Source organism: Dama dama, chromosome 14, assembly GCF_033118175.1.
Source record: "Dama dama isolate Ldn47 chromosome 14, ASM3311817v1, whole genome shotgun sequence".
Classification (NCBI taxonomy): domain Eukaryota; kingdom Metazoa; phylum Chordata; class Mammalia; order Artiodactyla; family Cervidae; genus Dama; species Dama dama.
The window spans coordinates 57604238-57622940 of NC_083694.1; the positions used below are offsets into that span (position 1 = coordinate 57604238).

Genomic DNA, 18703 nt, shown 5'->3' on the forward strand with positions numbered 1-18703 from the left:
AAAAAGAATTAAAATGACTTTTTTATTCATACATGGGAAAAATGCCTAGTTCAACTTTATTTACTAAGTCTGTTTAATTTGAATACTATTTTCTCGCTGAAACTTATCTAGTGAAGAAAAAATGTTTTCTGGCTTTCATGAGACTCATATTCCAAATCCTAGACTATAAATAGAAAAAAAAAAAACAACTTCAGATTATTAACCCTTGTATAGATGACATAACCTCCTAATACATTCTAGTGTGTCTGGAAGGATGTAAAAAGTAAGAACAACAACAACAACAACAACAAAAAAAGTAAGAACAAGTGATCAGAATCTTGAAGGAAACACCTTTGAAACTGAGATAAAAAGTAATTCCAAGAGTAAAAATTTAAGTCACTGCTGAGTTAATCACTGCAGATTTCCCTTATGTCAATTTCTGTCCCATATAAATTTCTCAGAGTTTGCCTACCAGAAACTTCCATTTATCATTAACAAGAAACATGCACCTACAGATGAAGATGGCTGTCTTGGTATTAGGAAAGGCAAATACACATTTAGGGTTTCGTCACTAAGAGTAGTTTTCTTACAGTATTCTTTTATAAAATATGGAGATAGTTATCACTTTATATGATCCCCTTCTATACACTGCTCAAAGAAGTTGTTGTGTTAGTCACTCAGTCATGTCTGACTCTTTGCAACCCCATGGACTGTAGATCAAAGAAGAATATATATAAATTATTAAAAGCTGTATACAAAAGGAATCAAAACCAGAGGTAACTTGTAAGCAATAAAAACTCAATTATATCTTATATTCAGTTGGTGCAAACATAATTGCAGTTTGGGTCCTTGAATTTTAAATCATTATAACTAGGCTTGAATACAGCTTAATTAATCAAAATAGGAACCATTACAATCAACACATTTTTGCTAAAGAGAAATAAGTTTGTTTATTCCTGTAGCATGAAAATCTATGCTTCATGATTTGACAAACTCTTGGAAAGCATTTTCTGCATTCTGTTTGTTGTGAAAGTGTTTTCCCTGCAAAAAGTTTGAGATGCTTGAGGAAGTGGTAGTCAGTTGGTAAGAGGTCAGGTGAATACGGCAGATGAGGTAAAACTTTACAAATAAATAGAAAATCCAGTGACAGAGCAGTCTGGTGGGCTACAGTCCATAGGGTCGCAAAGAGTTGGACATGACTGAAGTGACTAAGCATGCATGCATGCACCTCATAATAAAAACTAAAAGGTACCTAGTAATAAATCTACAACACATATGCAAGGACTTTGGAGTGGGTGAAGTTTATGGTATGTAAATTATACCTCAATAAAACTATTTTTAAAAAAAAGAACTTCTAGGGAGAAAAGTATTAAAACTTTATTGAAGGACATAAAAAGGACCTAAGTAGAGAAATACACTGTGTGTATAGACAGTAAGATTCAAGGCCATTTAGTGCTAATTGCATTCATCTCACATGCTAGCAAAGTAATGCTCAAAATTCACCAAGCCAGTCTTCAATAGTACGTGAACTGTGAACTTCCAGACGTTTAAGCGGGATTTAGAAAAGGCAGAAGAACCAGAGATCAAATTGCCAACATCCACTGGATCATCGAAAAAGCAAGACAGTTCCAGGAAAATATCTATTTTTGCTTTATTGACTACGCCAAAGCCTTTGACTGTGTGGATCACAACAAACTGTGGAGAATTCTTAAAGAGATGGGAACACCAGACCACCTGATTTGCCTTCTGAGAAATCTGTATGCAGGTCAAGAAGCAACAGTTAGAACTGGACATGGAACAACAGACTGATTCCAAATCGGGAAAGGAGTATGTCAAGGCTGTATATATTGTCACCCTGCTTATTTAACTTATATGCAGAGTAGATCATGAGAAATGCTGGACTGGATGAAGCACAAGCTGGAATCAAGACTGCCGGGAGAAATATCAATAACCTCAGAAATGCAGATGACACCACCCTTATGGCAGAAAGCAAAGAAGAACTAAAGAGCCTCTTGATGAAAGTGAAAGAGGACAAGTGAAAAAGTTGGCTTAAAACTCTACATTCAGAAAACTAAGATCATGGCATCTGGTCCCATCACTTCATGGCAAATAGTTGGGGAAACAGTGAGAGACTTTATTTGTGGGGGCTCCACAATCACTGTGAGAGTTGGACTATAAACAAAGTTGACCGCTGAGGAATTGATGCTTTTGAACTGTGGTGTTGGAGAAGACTCTTGAGAGTCCCTTGGACTGCAAGGAGATCCAACCAGTCCACCCTAAAGGAGATCAGTCCTGAATATTCCTTGGAAGGATTGATGCTGAAGCCGAAACTCCAATACTTTGGCCCCCTGATGCAAAGAACCAACTCATTGGAAAAGACCCTGATGCTGGGAAAGACTGAAGGCGGGAGGAAAAGGGGACGACAGAGGATGACAGGGTTGGATGGCATCACTGACGTGATGGACATGAGTCAGCAAGCTCTGGGAGTTGGTGATGGATGGGGAAGCCTGGTGAGCTACAGTTAATGGGGTCACAAAGAGTCAGACACAACTGAGCGACTGAACTGAACTGAACACCAATTCCCTCCAAAATAATCTGTAAATTCATTGCAATCTGAAACAAAATCTTCAGACAATTTTTTTATTATATGTTTCTTATGAAATGAATGAGCTGACCCTAAAATTCATAAAAAGCAGTAAAGAATTAAGAGTCAAGCTAATTCTGAAGGAAGAAAAATGAATTCTGAAGGAGGGAAATCTTTACCAGATATATCAAGATATTAAAAACAATAGGGCACTGGCATTAGAACAGACAAACATAATAACAGAATAGAGAGCCAAGAAATATGTACATACTTAAGTAAAGGAAACTGAGTGACAAAGAGAAGAATGGACTAGTGAATAAACAGTTATGGGACAACTGATTTTTCAAATGGGGAAAAAAACTAGATTTCTACCTCCACAAAAATCAGTTGCAGATTAGAGACCTAAATGTAAAGTGCAAAAACTTTGAAATTTTCAGAAGAAAGTGGGGAATACCATTATAACCTCAAGGTTTTCTTAAGCAAGATATAAAAGACATGCAAACCATGAGGGGAACAAATGTGATGACATTAAAAAAGTTATCTCTATACAAATCATCAAAATCAAGGTCAAAAGATAAATTCACTGACTAGAAAACTATCAGCAACACATATAATCATCAACGGATTAATATCTAGAATACATAAAAACTACCCCAGATCAGTTAAGAGACAAATACTGCTATTTTGCTTTTTAAGTGGGCAAAAGAGATGAACAAGTAGTTAAATAAAAAGAGGACTCTAAATGTCTAATGAATTGGTAAGAAATGCAGGCAAGGAAATGCAAATATTAATGATGAGATACCATCTCACAACCACCAGATTGGAAAAAAAAAAATGTAATACCAAGTGTTGGTGAGGATTTGGAAATACCCAGACCTGTATTGCGGAGAAGGTAATGGCAACCCACTCCAGTACTCTTGCCTGGAAAATCCCATGGACAGAGGAGCCTGGTAGGCTGGAGTCCATGGGGTTGCTAAGAATCGGACACGACTGAGCGACTTCACTTTCACTTTTCACTTTCATGCATTGGAGAAGGAAATGGCAACCACTCCAGTGTTCTTGCCTGGAGAATCCCAGGGACGGGGGAGCCTGGTGGGCTGCCATCTATGGTGTCGCACAGAGTCGGACACGACTGAAGCGACTTAGCAGCAGCAGCAGCAGCAGACCTGTATTGACAATGAGGCCACCTGTTACAACTTGGAGGGCAATACAGCAATACCGAGTTGACACACACATTCTACAAATCAGCAATTCTTTTAGACATGTAACTTAGAGAAACTTTTCCTAAAGTGCCCAATGGTGTTTGTGGCAGCATTGTTAAAAAAGAAGAGGAAAAACTGAGAAAATCTTAAATGTCTATAAATAAGGAACTAGTTTTAAATTGTGGCATATTCTTTAAATGTAATATTATATATAGCAATTAACTAGTTATGTATCAAAAATTCATAAAATGTTCAATATTAAAGCCTTCATATAAAATATAAGAAGCATAAAATACTACATGTGTGTGTGTGTGTGTGTGTGCTCAGTCATGTCCAACTCTTTGCAACCCCATGGACTATAGCCCACCAGGTTCCACTGTCCAAAGAATTTTCCAGGCAAGAATACTGGAGTAGGTTGCCATATCCTACTTCAGGGGGTCTTCTCGATCCAGGAATCAAATCTGAGTCTCATGTGTCTCTTGTATTGGCAGGCAGATTCTTTACCACTGCACCACCTGGGAAACCTATAAATACTATAGAGTGATTAAAAAATAATTAAACAAATGGAAAAAAAATGAACCAACTACTGATACATAAGATGGATGAATCTGAAAAAATGTGATGAGTGAAAAAAGCCACACACAAGATTATATGCCAAATGATCCAATTTATATGAAGTTCTAGAATGGCCAATGGTCTACAGTGAGGGAAAACAGAGAAGTGGTTCCAAGGGTAAGGACTACTGACTGGAAAAGGGCATGAGAAAACCTTTTCGGGTAATAGAAGTGTTCTATATTTTTACTGAGGTGGTGGTTACATTTGTCATCAAGCTTAAAATCTGTGCATCTTATTGCAAGCAGGATATCCTCAATAAACTTAATTTCATGTAAACCTAACTGAATGCTTTAAAAAAAAAAATATTACTTGGAAACTAGGTTGCAGTCAATAAGCAATCTGCAAAGGAACACCAGAGATGTATCTATAATCTTACAAGTGCTCAATATAAGCCTTTCTTATCACAAGGCACACATCATTTCTATAGCCCATTTCACTCAGACCCTTGGACACACACTGCTGTTCATAGCTGAACCAGTATTCCCTCAAGGCTACAAGGAAGAAATGGTATAAACACAGAAGTTCTTGATGTATCTTCAGAAGAAATTACATGGTGTGGTATCTGGGAGACCTGGAGGCAGATTCCAGAGGCAGGTTAATTTTTTGAACTGTGTCTAATCCATACCAGGAAATGTGTGCATTAGAAACCTCTGGATTGCATAGCAGAATTGAGGTAGCACCTCATTCTGATGGAAAATGGACATGTTGAAAACTTTTTGCAGCTTCAGGAAAAACCATCCATGAGCATCTCAAAAAAAAAAAAAAAAAACAATAACAACCCATCTTTGATGGTATCTTGAAAGAAAAAACAACAAACTGATGAAGACCTACATGCTTCATTTAGCACAAAGGATGTTTGCTTTTAGTGAATCCCTTACAAGTTCAATTGTGAAATATTGGTTTTCAGTGCCCCATTTATAGAGGTTGCAATGATTCATTTTTCCATTTAAATAAAACTTAGCCTTATCATTGGTAGGTATCTTTGCTTCCCTGTGATCCTGAAATCTGCAGCAAAACTTACTGTTTTCCTTTAACTTGTCTCCATGAGGGCTCAAATCAGGTTCAAGTTATAAGGTTTTATTGTCTATGGAGAATATAACAGGGATTCAACTTACTGAATTTTAATATCCTGAGACCTCCCTGAAGAGGGACACAGATTTACCTCACTGCTTCTTCTGTTTTGGATGCCCTGGCTTTTCCTTCTATATATTTATTTCGCTGCACTGGGGTTGCAGCATGTGATCTCTTAGTTGTGGCATGTAGGATCTAGATCCCTGACCAGGGGTTGAACCTGGATTCTTTGCTTTGGGAGTTCAGAGTCTTAGCCACTGGACCACCACGGAAGTCCCCTGGCTCTGTCTTTTAAGGTGCACCCTTTCTGCTCCATCTCAATGTACCAACGGTAATGCTTTGACAACCTGGTAGGTGTTCATTGTTTGGTACATAGAATGATCTCTGAACTGCGGTAATAAAACCAAGTCTAGCAGCCTGGAACACACAAAATTAAAAAGAGTAACAGTAACTTTAAAATTGATGCATAACATTGACATTCTAGGAATCAGTGAACTAAGATGGACTGGAATGGGTGAATTTAACTCAGATGACCATTATATCTACTACTGTGGGCAGGAATCCCTTAGAAGAAATGGAATAGCCATCATAGTCAACAGAAGAGTCCGAAATGCAGTACTTGGAAGCAATCTCAAAAACGACAGAATAATTTGTTTGTTTCCAAGGCAAGCCATTCAATATCACGGTAATCCAAGTCTATGCCCCGACCAGTACCACTGAAAAAGCTGAAGTTGAACAGTTCTACGAAGACCTACAAGACCTTCTAGAACTAACCCCCAAAAAAGATGTCCTTTTCATTATAGGGGACTGGAATGCAAAAGTAGGAATTCAAGAGACACCTGGAATAACAGGCAAATTTGGCCTTGGAGTACAGAATGAAGCAGGTGCTAATAGAGTTTTGCCAAGAGAACACACTGGTCATAGCAAACACCCTCTTCCAACAACACAAGAGAGGACTCTACACATGGACATCACCAGATGGTCAACACCAAAATCAGATTGATTATATTCTTTGCAGCCAAAGATGGAGAAGCTCCATACAGTCAGCAAAAACAAGACTGGGAGCTGACTGTGGCTCGGATCATGAACTCCTTATTGCCACATTCAGACTGAAATTGAAGAAAGTGGGGAAAACCACTAGACCATTCAGGTATGACCTAAATCAAATCCCTTATGACTATACAGTGGAAGTGAGAAATAGATTTAAGGGACTAGATCTGATAGAGTGCCTGATGAACTATGGATGGAGGTTCGTGACATTGGACAGGAGGCAGGAATCAAAATTATCCCCAAGAAAAGAAATGCAAAAAAGCAAAATGCCTGTCTGAGGAGGCCTTACAAATAGCTGTGAAAAGAAGGGAAGTGAAAAGCAAAGGAGAAAAGGAAAGATATACCTACTTGAATGCCCAGTTCCCAGGAATAGCAAGGAGAGATAAGAAAGTCTTCTTCAGCGATCAATGCAAAGACATAGAGGAAAACAATAGAATGGGCAAGACTAGAGATCTCTTCAAGAAAATTAGAGATACCAAGGGAACATTTCATGCCAAGATGGGCTCAATAAAGGACAGAAATGGTAGGGAGCTAACAGAAGCAGAAGATATTAAGAAGAGGTGGCAAGAATACACAGAAGAACTGTACAAAAAAGATCTTCACCACCCAGATAATCACGATGGTGTGATCACGCACCTATAGCCAGACAACCTGGAATGTGAACTCAAGTGGGCCTTAGGAAGCATCACTACGAACAAAGCTAGTGGAGGTGATGGAATTCCAGTTGAGCTATTTCAAATCCTGAAAGATGATGCTGTGAAAGTGCTGCACTCAACATGCCAACAAATTTGGAAAACTCAGCAGTGGCCACAGGACTGGAAAAGGTCCATTTTCATTCCAATCCCAAAGAAAGGCAATGCCAAAGAATGCTCAAACTACCACACAATTGCACTCATCTCACACACTAGCAAAGTAATGCTTAAAATTCTCCAAGCCAGGCTTCAGCAATACGTGAACCATGAACTTCCAGATGTTCAAGCTGGATTTAGAAAAGGCAGAGGAACCAGAGATTAAATTGCCAACATCCACTGGATCATCGAAAAAGCAAGAGTTCCAGAAAAAATCTATTTCTGTTTTATTGACTACACCAAAGCCTTTGACTGTGTGGATCACAATAAACTGTGGAAAATTCTGAAAGAGATGGGAATACCAGACCACCTGACCTGCCTCTTGAGAAACCTGTATGAGGGTCAGGAAGCAACAGTTAGAATTGGAACAACAGACTGGTTCTAAATAGGAAAAGGAATACGTCAAGGCTGTATATTGTCACCCTGCCTATTTAACTTATATGCAGAGTACATCATGAGAAATGCTGGGTTGGCAGAAGCACAAGCTGGAATCAAGATTGCTAGGAGAAATATCAATAACCTCAGATATGCAGATGACACCACCCCTATGGCAGAAAGTGAAGAACTAAACAGCCTCTTGATGAAAGTGAAAGAGAGTGAAAAAGCTGTCTTAAAGCTCAACATTCAGAAAACTAAGATCATGGCATCCGGTCCCATCATTTCATGGCAAATAGATGGGGAAACAGTGGAAACAGTGTCAGACTTTATTTTTCTGGGCTCCAAAATCACTGTGGATGGTGACTGCAGCTATGAAATGAAAAGACACTTACTCCTTTGAAGGAAAGTTATGACCAACCTAGATAGCATATTAAAAAGCAGAGACGTTACTTTGCTAACAAAGGTCCGTCTAGTCAAGGCTATGGTTTTTACCGTGGTCATGTATGGATGTGAGAGTTGGACTGTGAAGAAAGCTGAGTGCCAAAAATTGATGCTTTTGAACTGTGGTGTTGGAGAAGACTCTTGAGAGTCCCTTGGACTGCAAGGAGATCAGTCCTGGGTGTTCACTGGAAGGACTGATGTTGAAGCTGAAACTCCAATACTTTGGCCATGTCATGCGAAGAGTTGACTCACTGGAAAAGACCCTGATGCTGCGAGGGATTGGGGGCAGGAGGAGAAGGGAACGACAGAGGATGAGATGGCTGGATGGTATCACTGACTTGATGGACATGAGTTTGAGTAAACTCCAGGAGTTGGTGATGGACAGGGAGGACTGGTGTGCTACAGTTCATGGGGTCACAAAGAGTCGAACAGACTGAGTGACTGAACTGAACAGTTTAGATACAACTGTTACTGAGCAATAAAAATTTCAAAGTGTTCAACTATTTTATTGCAGTGTACATTGTTTAAATGTACATAAAAATTAAACACATGATCAGAAAAGATACATGTTTGCTTCTTGGAGGAAAGGATAGGAAGAGGATGAGAAAGAGAATGAGTTTCAACTGTCATCTGTTAAGCATTTTTTTTTAGCATTTTTTTAAATATGAGGTATATGTGGCAAAAGGTTAGTATACTTTATCTATTTTTAAAATTGAAGTACAGTTGATTTACAATGTTGTGTTAATTTCTGCCAAACAGCAGTGATTTGGGTTATATATATATATATATACACACACATCTTCCTTTTTACATTCTTTTCCATTATGGTTTATCTCAGGATATTGAATAGAATTCCCTGTGCTACACAGTAGGACCTTGTTGTTTATCCATTCTGTATATAATACTTTGTATCTGCTAACCCCAAACTCCCACTCCACTCTCCCTAACTTCCCTCCCCATTGGCAACCACAAGTCCCTTCTGTCTGTGAGTCTTTCCGTTTCATAAGTTCATTAGAGTCATATTTTAGATTCTACATATCATCTTCTATCCATGGACATTTACATTGTTTCTATGTCTTGGCTACTGTGAACAGTCTTGGCACTATGAACCCAGAGGTACATGTATCTTTTTGTTTTTGCCATGCCAAGAACCTTGCAGGATGTTCCCCCATCCGGATTAAATTTAGGTCCTCAGTAGTGAAAGCAAAGAATCCCAACCACTGACCCACCAGGGAATTCCCTGTCTTTCTGAATTATAGTTTTGTCTGGAGTGGGATTGTTAGATCATATGATAATTCTATTTTTAGTTTTTTTGAGGAACCTCCACACTGTTTTCTATAGCGGCTGCACCAACTTACATTTCCAACAACAGTGTAGGAGGGTTCCCTTTTCTACATCCTCTCTAGCATTTGTTATCTGTAGACTTTTTTTCTAAGAAGTGTTGCTTTTTCTTTTCTAATACTTTTATTTTCAGCTGCACAGGGTCTTTGTTGCTTTGTGGGATGGGCTTTCTACAGCTGCAGAGTGTGGGGGCTACTCTTCCTTGGGATGTACAGGCTTCTCACTGTGGTGGCTTTCTCTTGTGGAGCACAGGCTCTAGGGTGTGCAAGCTTCCGTAGTTGCAGTAAGTGGGCTCAGCAGTTGTGGCACGTGGTCTTAAGTTACTCCTCAGCATGTGGAATCTTCCCAGACCAGGGATCAAACCCATGTCCCCTGCATTGGCAGACAGATTCTTATCCACCGCGCACCAGGGAAATTCCATTTGTAGATTTTTTAATCTTGGCCATTCTGACTGGTGTAAGGTGGTACCTCATTGTATTATAGTCTTGATCTGCATTCCTCTAATAATTAGTGATGCTGAACATCTTTTTCATGTGCCTATTGGTCATCTATATGTCTTCTTTGCAGAAATGTCTACTTAGGTCTTCTGCCCATTTTTCTTTTTCTTTTTTCTCTTTCTTTTCACAATTACAGGAGACTTGGAAAATACAGAACAAAATTAGATAGTTCCACTATTTTTTAAGTAGGTAAATTAAGATTTTTATTTGGAGCTTCAATATAAAACTCTCAAAAATTATCAGAATGAGTACACAGAAAAGTAGAATACAGTAGACCTGAAAGCACCATGAACCAATTCAACATAATTACAATTTATAGTGTATGATGTCAGTATCTTTAGTTTATGAAATTTTTGCAACTGTTTTATGTTCCTGTATATGTTTCAGTGTCTCCTAGTTTATAGAAACTTGAATAGAATTTGTATCCTACTATTGTATGAAAATTGCCCATTTTTCAATTGGGTTGTTTGTTTTTTTGTTGTTGTTGAATTGTATCAGCTGTTCGTATATTTTGGAAATTAAGACTTTGTCAGTTGCATCATTTGCAGATATTTTCTCCAAGTCTGTAGGCTGTCTTTTTGTTTATGGTTTCTTTTGCTGTGCAAAAGCTCGTAAGTTTAAATAGGTCCCACTTATTTTTGTTTTTATTTCTATTGCCTTGGGAGACAGACCTAAGAAAATATTGGTACGATTTATGTCAGACGTTTTGCCTATGTTCTCTTCTAGTAGTTTTATGGTTTCATGTCTTATGTTTAAGTCTTTAAGACATTTTGAATTTACTTTTCTGTATAGTATGAGAGTGTTTCAACTTCATAGATTTACCTGTGGCTGTCCAACTTTTCCAAATCACCTGCAGAAGAGACTGTCCTTTTCCCATTGTATATTTTTGGCCTCCTGTGTTGGAGACTGATTATAGGTGTGGGGGTTTAATTTTGGGCTCTCTATTCTGTTCTACTGGCCCATGTATGTCTGTTTTTGTGCTAATATCACGCCATTTTGATTGCTGTAGCTTTGTAGTATTGCCTGAAGTCTGGGAGGGTTATGCCTTCTTTGTTCTTTTTCCTTAGGATTGCTTTGGCAATTCTGGGTCTTTTATGGTCCCATATAAAGTTTAGGATTATTTTTCTATTTTGGTGAAAAATGCCGTGGGTAATTTGGTAAGGATCACATTACACTTGTAGACTGCTTTGGGTAGTATGGCCATTTTAACAATATTAATTCTTCCAATCCAAGAGCACAGGACATCTTTCCTATGTTAATGTATTTTAGGTCTGGGTGCATAGGTGAACACTATTTTCAGCACTTTTCTAAATGATTGATGTTAGTAAATTTTTTAAATGAGTAATAAAATGTAATGTATTAGCTTCTGTGAGGAAAAGTTAAGAATCAAAATGAAAAACCTATAAGGGTTAACTCTGAGCCCACACACAATGAACTTATGTTACAAAGGCACACTTAAACAACAGTTTCCTATGCATTTTGTCACAATCAGCTGAGAGGAGACAGGACAAAGGAAAGCTACTCTCAAGAATAAATTGGGGCTGGGAGAGCAGTAGGACCTTACCTAACCTCTATTCCATCCTGGAAGCTTCAATCTTATGATGTATGGACTTAATATTCCTTCTATTTTACAGATGAGGAAGTTGAGACAGAGAAAGGTGAAGAATCTTACCCAAGAACACACAACTAGTAGAGGCAGAGTTAGGATTTGAACTCAGGTGATTTGAACTCAGGTATCCTGACTGTGGGACCCTAGCTGTTAACTAAAGCAACTGTTGATACTAAAACAACAAAACAACAATAAAACCACACAGTAAACATACTACAAGGCACTCCAAATCTAGGTTTGAATTGTGACTCTAGCACATATGACCTGGGTAAATTTACACACTTCAACTTTTCTCTAATTGCTTTTTTCAGCATTGTGTTAAAGTCTCAGGTGATAATAAATCATAAAATAAATTAGTTATATCTACCACAATTATGATTATAAATGGGCCTAAAAAAAGGTGACAAGGATCTGCCTTGGGTCATTCATCCTAAGCCTCTTAATCTTCATCTCAGACCATGTGATTCACACGACTACAGGCCTGACCTCAGGTACAAGACAAATCTTGTCCTTCATCAGAAAAGATTTAAGAAATTTTTGATAATTTAGCATCAAGTTCTAACAGTTGGCCTTAATCCTTATTCTAAAACTGAGACTCTATCTTATCCCTAGTTCTAACTTTTGCCTCATTCTCTTATACCGCTCCTCTTCCTAAAGATTTACTATGGTGCTGACTGATAGACATGTACCACATTTAAACTTCACAACAGTATGAAGAAGGTATTATTACAAAACTTATTTCATAAATGAAACTGGACAGAGAAAGGTTAAAATGCCCAAGCTCATTTAATGTCAGAAGACAAACTGAGGTCAGCTGGCTGCAAGGCCATTATTTTTCCTCTATAACAAGCAGTTTTCAAGCTGTGTTCCGAAGACTGCATTGAGACTCAAGGGCTGCCAGGGGAGATTCCAGAGGGGTATGGCTCTCAACTCACTTTTACAGACACGTGTATTATGACTGCCACCTAGTCTTTGGATGTCATGGAATTCTTTCTTGCATGTGTGCTTGCCTGGACTATGTTCTCCTACAAGTTAAGAGATGAATCTTAACTCAGTCACCCACAATCCAAGACAGCCTTCTCTTTAGTAGATACTTTCCATTAAATTTCTACTCCTAGGTCTGCATTAAAGTAAAAGAAAGTATTTCTGGAAGTTATTTTAGAAATGGCCACCATTACATGTAAGTAATATTATCAACTCTCCCAGAGGATGGAAGTGGAGCTTAATATGGCTCACATCATCCAAAACAGTGGATCATCTGTGTTAAGAATTTTAGGAATACACTTATACTTTCAAATTCATTATTCATAACCATGAATGAGTATTTTAGAATAGTCTGCAATGTTTTAAACCCAGTGAAGTCCTACTAAAGACCTAAGTTGAAAAGCTATGCAGTTTTCTAAATTTTCTCCCCTGCTCCATTTTATGACCTCTACCACATGATGTTGTTTCTGAGAGCTGACCATATCAGGTATGTGGTAATAATCATGTATGAAGGCAAAGTACCCTTCTTAATGTAGTATTAAAATTAGCATTTTTGATTCCTTTCTCTTGCCCATATGCTCACAAAGTTTATAATGACACCCTACAGAACTGTTTAAGGGCTACAATAGAGCCCTCCCCACAAACAGTTGAGAAAAATGTGACTGAGTTATCACCTGAAATATCAGCAGAGTCCTTCAGGCTGCTATGAAACCTCTTTATATGTCACTGGCAAAGTACAATAACTACCACCATCTTACAGTGTTATGAGTACTCTTGGTTCCTACTCTTTTAAGCTAGGTAACTAAATATGATGGATATGCTGCTATGGTATTTTTCAAGGTATGGTTCATAGAGCATCTGCATAAGAATCTTTTGAGGCACTATTTATAAAATGTAGATTCCTGGGCCCCATAAGAAACCTTGGAAATCAAAATTTCTGTAAGATCAGGAAATTTGCATTTTTGACAAGCTCACCCAGGCACTGACTTGAAACTCAACTGTATAAATCCATTTAATGTCCTACTATTTAAGAATGAGATTGGTTAAAACAAAAAAGAAACTTTCTCTATTCTCCTGAATTGAACATAAGCAGTGTTTTTTGGTGTGTGTCTGAGAAAGTTTAGGAGACAGTAATATTGACTATAATACCATCCTCAAAAGCAATACCCCAAAGTAAATTTTCACTTTTTAGATAAAGCTTTAGGATAGTGTAGTTCTTAACCAAGGATTGATTAATAAACTAATTAGTCTTCACTCAGTATGGCAGTCCACACACAATTTATTCAGCAATAGAACAGAAGAGAACGTCAATCATGACAGACATAAGGCAGATACAGGGCAGATCTCGGGGTACACTCTTTATACAGACCAACAGATGACTTTAAACAACATGTGGCAGGCATGATTTGCTGCACACCAACAGCCATTCATCCCTCACTTCTTCCTCAAAGAGCCCTGATTTTATTAGGGGAGACAACGTGTCCTACCCAGGCAATGTCAACTCCATTCCCCTCTGTCAGGTTTCCCAGGCTCCTTTCTGAATCAAGGATGTAAGGGAAAATCCCTGATGTAATTAATGTAAGGAAAAATCTGAGGGACTTTTGAGAGAGAGATTTTCTTCCCAAATAAAAAATAGAGACTTGAAAGAACAAAGCTTTTTGCTCCCTACTTCCAGTCTTTGAGAGAGATTGAAATGTCTGGAGCAGCAACAAGCTACATTGTACTCACTGAGAAAACAACTATGTGGGCAAAAAGCCAATACAATAAGGATCCCAGAGGGGAAAGACAGAAAGAACCTGGGACCTTGAGACCATTGTTGAGTTTCTACATAAGCAATGTATTATTTAGCATCTTAAGTGGAATTTTTAAATTGTTAAGTGGACTCTGAGATGTTTTCAGCTGCTTTTTCCAAGTTTCTTAACTCAAACTCTGGTTCCATGATTCTCATGAACAAGTGAAGGCCAGAATGAGGCCAATGTCAGGTAAGTCCTTTTTAGTTCTAAGAAAAATGCTTCCCCTAAACTGTTCATAATCTATATGGAGTCAAGTTTGATAACTCCTTCTGTCACCTAGCCCCTAATACAGGTACTTTTCCATTTCCAGAGGAGGACATTCTAAGTTCAGTCACCACAAAGACAGGAGAGTCTTTGCTTATGTAGAGCCAAGTAACTAGATGGTGGCATTTCTGCATATTTTCCTGTAACCTATACAGGTATTGCCTGATTGAATGTGGTTTCTCTGACAGTGACCAGTTAATAAGGAAGGTCAAAGCCACACTGAGAATAAACCAAATAGAGCCAGTGATGAACATTTGGTTAGATATGAATAAACCTTATATATATATATATAATTATCACTGATTAATATATAAGAGGTGGAATTGAGAATATAGATTCTTATTAAACGTCTAATTGTTTTACTGGAATAATCTAGAATTCAGCTACAAGGATGCTTTCCCACAAAAGTTATTACTAGAATTAAAGTACACACAGTATAGGCTTCTCCTCCAGGACTACCTTGTCATAATAACGTCAATGATTAGGCTGTGGAGATTTTTAGGAGGAGCAAGCTAATTCCAAAACATAGGAAATATGGATTAGTCAGGTTCCAGAGGAACAGTCTGGCTTGGACTAATAATTAAATTCATGCTGAACAAGAGATGTATAGACCCTGGAAGCAGATCCAACAATTTAAGCAGTTTCCCAAAGCAGTGACAGTCTGGATCAGATTTAGAAAGGAGTCATTTTTCCATCTTCCTTGGGTTACTAGTACAAAACCCTCTAGAGTCTCCATGATCTTGACTGTTTAAGAAGTTACTTGCTTTGGCCAAGTTTTTTGTTTAAGGTTTTGTCTGTCCTCGTCAGGATTAACTGTAGTGCAGGGTTAAAACCAGCAACTCTAGAGTCATGTATTCTTTTTCTAACCAGTGGAGGACCCAAAAGAAATGGGTGGCAGGCTTTTTCAAAGGTCCACCTGGTAAGATTTTGAGGAGCCCACTCAAGTGGGAAAGACCAAGGAAGAACAAGGCTTCTATTAGCAGGATTATCAGGGTAACACTCAGGGCAATAATCAGCTCTGTTAATACGGTCTAAGAACACTTGGTAACATTCATTCTCAACCAGTTCAGTTTGGTACAACCAATGGCCTAGTTCTAAACTAGGGAACCACTGCTGCCCACAGTCAGGGCAATGTGAATTATCTGAAAACATTGGGATCTGGAGAGACAACACAGACAGCAAATGTAACAGTAAGAGGCAACAATGATAATACAGAGAGACACCCAAGTAACCAGACCTATTACAGTTTCGGTTTAGCACTTTCTCAGTCCAACCACCATTACTTGGAGAGGATAAAATGTGGCTTGCACCTCCGTGCAATTCTTCACGATTTCTTTGTCTATTTTTCACTCACTTGTAGCCAGTCTCCAAACTCAGGGACTGATCCAGTCTGTTATCAGTCACTACTAGCAGCACAGATGTCACAAGAGCTCCTTTAAATCTCAGCTTCTTAAGAAAAGACAGGGTTCTAGTCTAAGTTACTTTTTCTTGTGTGTTATCAGCTGGTGGTATGTGCAGAGGCACTTGGCTTACTCTGCTTTGCTGGTAAGTTATTATGTCTGTTTGGTGAAACAGAAGCTGACAGTCCAGTGAGTCTTTGGTGGGTGCTGGCACTCTTGCCGTTGTAATACAAGTACCCAAGTCTTAAGGCCTTAGTGCTTTATAGCGATGTAGAGGGGTCAGGAAAACTTGGCAGTGTCCTCTTGAGCGTGGATCCAATGAAGTCTTTCTTGGGAGGACCTTAATCAGGACCCAGTCACAGGGAAGTAGCTGCTGTTGAGTTGGTTGAACGGTTCTGGGAATGCTTCACATACCTGTAAATAATAAAACTTCAGACAACTCATATGGGCTTTGAGTTGCTCACAATATCATTAGAAACATGCATTTGGAAATCATTTGGGTCAGTCAAGGTGCAGAAGAATTGTCTCATGGGATTCCCCATGACAACTTTATATGGATTCAAACCAACTTATCTGTTGGGAATTATTCTTATGCTCAACTGGGCAACAGGGAAGATTTTGGTTCATTTAAGATTTGTACTAGTTTCATTTATTTTTTTAGGACTATGTATTTATTTTTCCTCCTCCTTTTGCACTTTGGGAATACTACAGTCTGTATAATCATATACATGGTAAAACTTTGAGATTTCTTTTATCTGTCTTCCATGAAATGGGTGCCATATATAGTATTACCATAATGGGTGGGATAATGTTAACAATGGTTACAGCCTTCTAAAACAGACTTCAATGCAAGGAAAACCTTACAAAATTATTAGATAATATTCTTAATAACTATCCATAGAAAGTTGGATGAAATCCTTTTGAAGGCTGGAAAAGAAACCACAAGGGACATGCCTCACTGCCCACATCCGTCTTTATAGGCTTATAAGCATGTAAGTTTAAGCCAATTAAAGCAAAGTCCTGAACTATCCTTGGGACATATATAGTAAATCAGTTGGGATTTACAGGCACTTTCACCATCTTTGTACTCCTTCATGACATTTAAATGTAGCAAGTAAACAAGGTGGGGTAGAGTAAGATGTACTGAACAACTAGAGAGCCACCTAGAGTATGCCACAGACCATCAGAATACGACATATAGCCTGCCTTTCTCCAGCAACTCTTTTGTGAATTCTGAGGCCTGATTCTGTGAAAGCACTAAGGAACACTGGGGAAGATGGGTGTCCCATTTACACAGGGTTAAAACTGTATAAAGACATAGCCTGAAAAGCAGAGGCAGTTATATCCTTAGCTGTGATCAGCCAAATCATTTTCCTTACAGACTATCAATAGTAGCTGTGATTCTTCGATTTTAAAATGAACACTTTAAAAGATAACTGGAGAGCCACCTCTGAAAGGGCTGCAACATGGAGTGAATATTTTGGTGGGGACTCCAGATGGGGTGAGATAGAATCAGAGTCGATACACTGATGTGTTTTATGAGGTTAGGTGACAATGTGTGAAGGCTACCAATCCAGCCCCTCACGCAAGAATGAACACAAAATAGGATTTCTGACCTTTGTGGTGGCAACACAGGGTATAGCAGATTTCCCTGAGGATCTACTGTCAGGAGCCACTACAGTAGAAGTTTCACTTGCTGAATCAGGAAATCTAGGGTACATGAAAGAGATGATGAATAAAACCCACATGATTGTGGGGTTTAACACAGAAGTTAGTGGTAGTTATATGACTAAGTTTGATGTTGAAAAAATATAGAATTTTGGAATTTTTAGAGTAAAAAGGGGAAACTCAATTAAAACCACAAGATACCATATTTCATTTCCACCAGACTGGCAAAAATTAACAAGTTTGACAATGTGGGCTCTATATACCCTCGGCAAGACTTCCCCTCCCCCATGACTCCACATCTCTGTTATAGCAGAATCAAGAGGAAGCTGTAAAGCTCCAAATGCTCAGGATAGATCCACCCTTCTCCCAACCTTCATTTCTCCAACTTTAAGAGTTAAGAAAGCACTAGAGCTCCAAGTGCTTATATTATATATTAACTGCTTAACTTATATGCAGAGTACATCAAGAGAAATGCTGGGCTGGATGAAGCACAAGCTGGAATCAAGACTGCCAGCAGAAGTATCAATAATCTCAGATATGCAAACGACACCACCCCTATGGCAGAAAGCAAAGAACTAAAGAGCCTCTTGATGATAGTGAAAGAGGAGAGTGAAAAAGTCGGCTTAAAACTCAACATTCAGAAAACTACTAAGATCATGGCATCCAGTCCCATCACTTTATGGCAAACAGATGAGGAAACAATGAAAACAGCGAGAGACTTTATTTTTCTGGGCTCCAAAATCACCGAAGATAGTAACTGAAGACATGAAATTAAAAGATGCTTACTCCTTGAAAGAAAAGTTATGGCCAACCTAGACAGCATATTAAAATGCAGAGACATTACTTTACCAAGAAAGGTCCGTCTAGTCAAAGCTATGGTTTTTCCAGTAGTCATGTATGGGTGTGAGAGTTGTATTATAAAGCAAGCTGAGAGCTGAAGAATTGGTACTTTTGAACTGTGGTGTTGGAGAAGACTCTT

General features: G+C 38.5%; 2 protein-coding genes across 6 annotated transcripts in view; both read right to left on the minus strand.

The window, feature by feature from the left end:
- LOC133069352 (torsin-1A-interacting protein 2-like) overlaps positions 1–18703 on the minus strand; it is a 48237-nt gene that overhangs the window by 12168 nt on the left and 17366 nt on the right. The window contains exon 1 of one of the 5 annotated variants that reach the window (XM_061160835.1): positions 16011–16150. The exons of the other annotated variants lie outside the window; for them this stretch is intronic. The gene's annotated coding sequence lies outside the window, so the exon portion shown is untranslated. Of the gene's footprint in view, positions 1–16010; positions 16151–18703 lie in introns of those variants that run through there. 5 annotated transcript variants of the gene reach the window in all.
- On the minus strand, positions 13861–16014 carry LOC133069354 (torsin-1A-interacting protein 2). The gene has a single exon (XM_061160841.1). It carries the CDS (start codon positions 15806–15808, stop codon positions 15413–15415), a length of 396 nt encoding a protein of 131 aa, XP_061016824.1. The 5' UTR covers positions 15809–16014; the 3' UTR covers positions 13861–15412.

Coding starts and splice junctions, on each gene's coding strand:
- LOC133069354 (XM_061160841.1), bottom strand. CDS start 15,808: ATGTTTTCAGATAATTCACATTGCCCTGACTGTGGGCAGCAGTGGTTC.